The sequence below is a fragment of the Austrofundulus limnaeus genome, unplaced genomic scaffold (assembly GCF_001266775.1).
Source record: "Austrofundulus limnaeus strain Quisiro unplaced genomic scaffold, Austrofundulus_limnaeus-1.0 Scaffold133, whole genome shotgun sequence".
NCBI lineage: Eukaryota > Metazoa > Chordata > Actinopteri > Cyprinodontiformes > Rivulidae > Austrofundulus > Austrofundulus limnaeus.
The window spans coordinates 888,570-892,163 of record NW_013952535.1 but is presented as its reverse complement, the minus strand read 5'-3'; the positions used below and the strand labels follow the sequence as shown (position 1 = coordinate 892,163).

General features: G+C 39.2%; 2 protein-coding genes across 2 annotated transcripts in view; one reads left to right on the top strand and one right to left on the bottom strand.

Annotated features, from left to right (window-relative positions):
* The window catches only part of lama2 (laminin, alpha 2), a gene marked incomplete at its 5' end in the record, with an annotated part of 234,410 nt that extends 233,196 nt beyond the window's left edge, over positions 1 to 1,214 (top strand). The window contains 1 exon segment of the mRNA XM_014015734.1: positions 470 to 1,214. Coding sequence (XP_013871188.1) covers positions 470 to 624 — 155 coding nt within the window.
* A 655-nt stretch (positions 1,215 to 1,869) lies between these two features.
* LOC106522648 (regulator of G-protein signaling 6) overlaps positions 1,870 to 3,594 on the bottom strand; it is a gene marked incomplete in the record, with an annotated part of 60,971 nt that continues 59,246 nt past the window's right edge. Inside the window, 1 exon segment of the mRNA XM_014015733.1 lies at positions 1,870 to 2,510. Coding sequence (XP_013871187.1) covers positions 2,460 to 2,510 — 51 coding nt within the window.

Here is a 3,594-nt window from a genome sequence, read left to right as displayed (position 1 = left end):
TCTTCTTCTACATATTAAAAAAGTTGTTAAACATCTGAGTGGCGCACTACTGCTACTAGTGGTGAGAAAGTGTATTGCACCTTATTCAAAACCAGTGCGGTCCCATGGCCCAACGTTAAAAACTGTTGTTCTTTTGAGGCCCGGGCCGCGGCCCATAGCTTAAGAATCTCTGCTATATGATAAATTTTATATTTTTTTTTTATCCAAACAATCAATGATTTATAAAAGTAAATCAGGAAAATTAACAAGGCTGCCCAAACTTTCACACCCACTGTATCTACCTTGTGTCTGTATAAGATGAACATCAGATTTGCTGCTATCCTTGTGTGAAAAACATTCTCTGGTTTTCTGCCTCATGTTTGGCCCATTTGACAAGAGGTTGTTGGTGCAGCAGCACCACGGTGAGGGCTGTAAACCACTATCAACACCCTGTCAACGTGCTGCGAATTGAACACGTTTTGTTTTTCAGCTGGGGTTCGACAGGCAGCTCTGTCCAGCAGCAGATCCTTCAGAGGCTGTATGAAGAACCTGAAGATCACCAAGGCCTCTAAGACCTGGGCTGTGCAGTTCAACAAGGCCGTCAGGATTAAAGGAGTACAGCCTCTCTCCTGCCCAGCTGCATAACAGCACCACCTAACCAGCCGTGTCCTGGAAAACAAGGAGTTTAATGCATTTTAACAAAGCGAAGCCCAAAACAGTTATCTTTTTATCACTCATTGGTCTAAAGTGGTTAAAAAAACAGTTTCTCAGCTGTGATCACTCCCAGAAAAACCCTCCTGTTGAAGGTTTTAACTTAAATACATAAAAAAAACACTTGAAATGTTCTCTTTACTCCAACACTGTTTTATCTGTAAAATCATCTAATCAGAATTCGTTCAATAAATGTGTAATGGCTTCAGCATTTCCTCCTTCCTTCCACCTGTTGGACCCACCGGAGATGATCAGTTATGGCAACACATTTTACCAAAATGTCCTGTTTCACTAAGCAACATTATTCTGTCCTTAATAACTGAAGATGTTTTGGAGTACTGACTGGTTTTACTTGTTGCTCCCTGCACCTGTGATTTGTGTCCACTAGAGGGCAGTGTTGACCTGCTCCAACAGCAGATCAGAGTCTGATGAGTGAAGCTATAAACACCAGTACTTACCCAGAACTCCTGCAGCCGTTGTAAGTCCTGGCAGAATTAAACCTCCATGTTTGGGTGAAACAAAAAGGCTCCATGTTCTCTTTTGTTGTGCATTCCTGTTTTATTATTGTGGTCCTCTTTACAGAAGGGTGAAAAGATGGTAAGCAGCTGCCTGAAGTGGAATGTTTAGAAGACGGAATCAAACCGACCACTCATCAGTTCACAGCGACACGGCTGCTGCTCGTCTCTGAAATGTGTTTAATCAAATTATCTGATGAATCTGTGAAGAAGATATAAAGTGAAATTGTGTATTTGGACTATTAACACTGCAAAAACGGTCCATGTTACCAAGTTTTAAAATCTTATATCAGCCAAAAAGTCTTTTTGAGCTTGTTTTGAGACTGATTTACTAAACAAGAATTGATTGTGTAAGAATAATCATCTTGTTTTCAGAATGTGTAAGATTATTTGTCTTGTTAGTCTGAAAATTTGACTCAAATTAAGTCAAAATTTTCTGCCAGTGGAGTAAGAAAATTTTACTTGCTAAGATTTTTGAAATAAGAAAAAAATGAGACAAATAAAGTATTTCAAGAAGTCTAACCAAGTAAAATTTTCTTACTCCACGGGCAGAAAATTTTGACTTAATTTGAGTCAAATTTTCAGACTAACAAGACAAATAATCTTACACATTCTGAAAACAAGATTATTATTCTTACACAATCAGTTCATGTTTAGTAAATCAGTCTCAAAACAAGATCAAAAAGACTTTTTGGCTGATATAAGATTTTAAAACTTGGTTAGGTGGATAGTTTTTGCAGCTACACCAAATTCAAGGTTTTCTAAACGTCAGTCAGCACCTCCTCACTGCACGGTTGGTGCAGCTGGTATCACATGGACTCCTCCTACACTGAAGGTTTTACTGCAGGAAACTGTTTCCTCCTGGTGAAGTGCAGTAAAACACCTTCAGCTTTAACCCAAGTCTGTTTGACGTCAGTCAAGACATTCAAGCATTCTATGTCTATATGAACTGAAAATGAAGCATTAACCCTTTCAGCTACCTTATTAACGTTAGAGAAATCGAGCTGCGTGAGCCCGATAACTTCAGGTTGTTTTTTAAAGAAAACCTCCAGAGTCAAAGTGAATCGATTAAACCGTAACAGCACAGTCCTGGTGTCTCCTGACTTATTGCATGCTGCCGGTCTACTCCAACGTGTCGAAGGTCAGATCCAAGAGTTCCAGTCTGAGCTTGTTTCAGATCCTCATCCACTCCCACACAGCCAAGAGTCCCCGTCCAGCTGCTACCCGTTCGTCCTGCTGCAGATCCAGACCTCGTCAGGACGACTGCATGAGGCCCGTGAGCCGTTTGCCCGTCAGGGACTTGCCCTGGAAGCAGAACAGAAAGATGAAAGGAGCAGCTGTCCGGATCTTTCATTTGAAAAAATAAAAGCCTCACTTAGACAGAAGAAACTGAGAAACACATCAGTTTAAAAAGAAGCTGCTTTGTGCATCAAAACACCAAACCTTTACAATGTTCTGCAGTTAATCCCTTTAATTATAATGTGCAGGGCTCTGCAAGCTTTAAGAGCCATTTCTGCTCCTTCAATAATAAAAAGTGTCTCTGCGATGGTGGCCCATTATAATACTAAACATTTATAGCTAATTTAAATTTGATTATTTTTAGACTTTAGGACCAAAATATGTAAAAGCCTTTACATATTGAGGAAACACTACAACTAAACTGCAGCCATGAAAGATTGGAGAGAAAACTCGTACCTTAAAGCAGGACGTTGGGTTATTAAAGTGGCTAACAGGCTAGCATGATCTAATCCTGTTTCACTCTTTGTAATATGGATCACATGTACAAACACATCGACAGGAAAACTGATAAAAGAAACTTCTGTTGTGAGCAGAAAACCCAAAATGTTTTTCTGATGTTGGTTTTGTTCAGAGCTCCAAAGGGCCGATGCAGACGGACCAAAGAGCCACATGTGGCCTCAGAGCCGTGATGATGTCACACTATTAAATGTTATTTCTAAAAGCATTTCATGCATCTTGGACAAACGCTTTGGAATGAACCAGAGGATTTCTTTAAACAACTATTAAAAATATCCTTTGGAAACAATTCAACAGTAAACAATCAGTAAAAATACAAAACTTGTGCAGCAAACTTTATGAAAGTTAAAAACATTGAATCTGTAAAACTGGCTGTAATAACCAGCCCTCCTTTAAAGGGATCCCTGATTAGTTGTAACATTACACTTTATTTGATAAATATGTTTTAACTGTAAAATAAAAGACAGTAAAAATACTGTAGGATGTTTAGTTTTTAAATTTTTCAAAATATATTTTAAAACGGATGGGGCCATTTTAGATCCACACAAAGCATTCTGGGTAAATGATGACGTGGATAGGTCCTCGGTGCGAGGCTGCTAGCGAGCTATATCCACCCTGAAGGTTAATCTTGGAC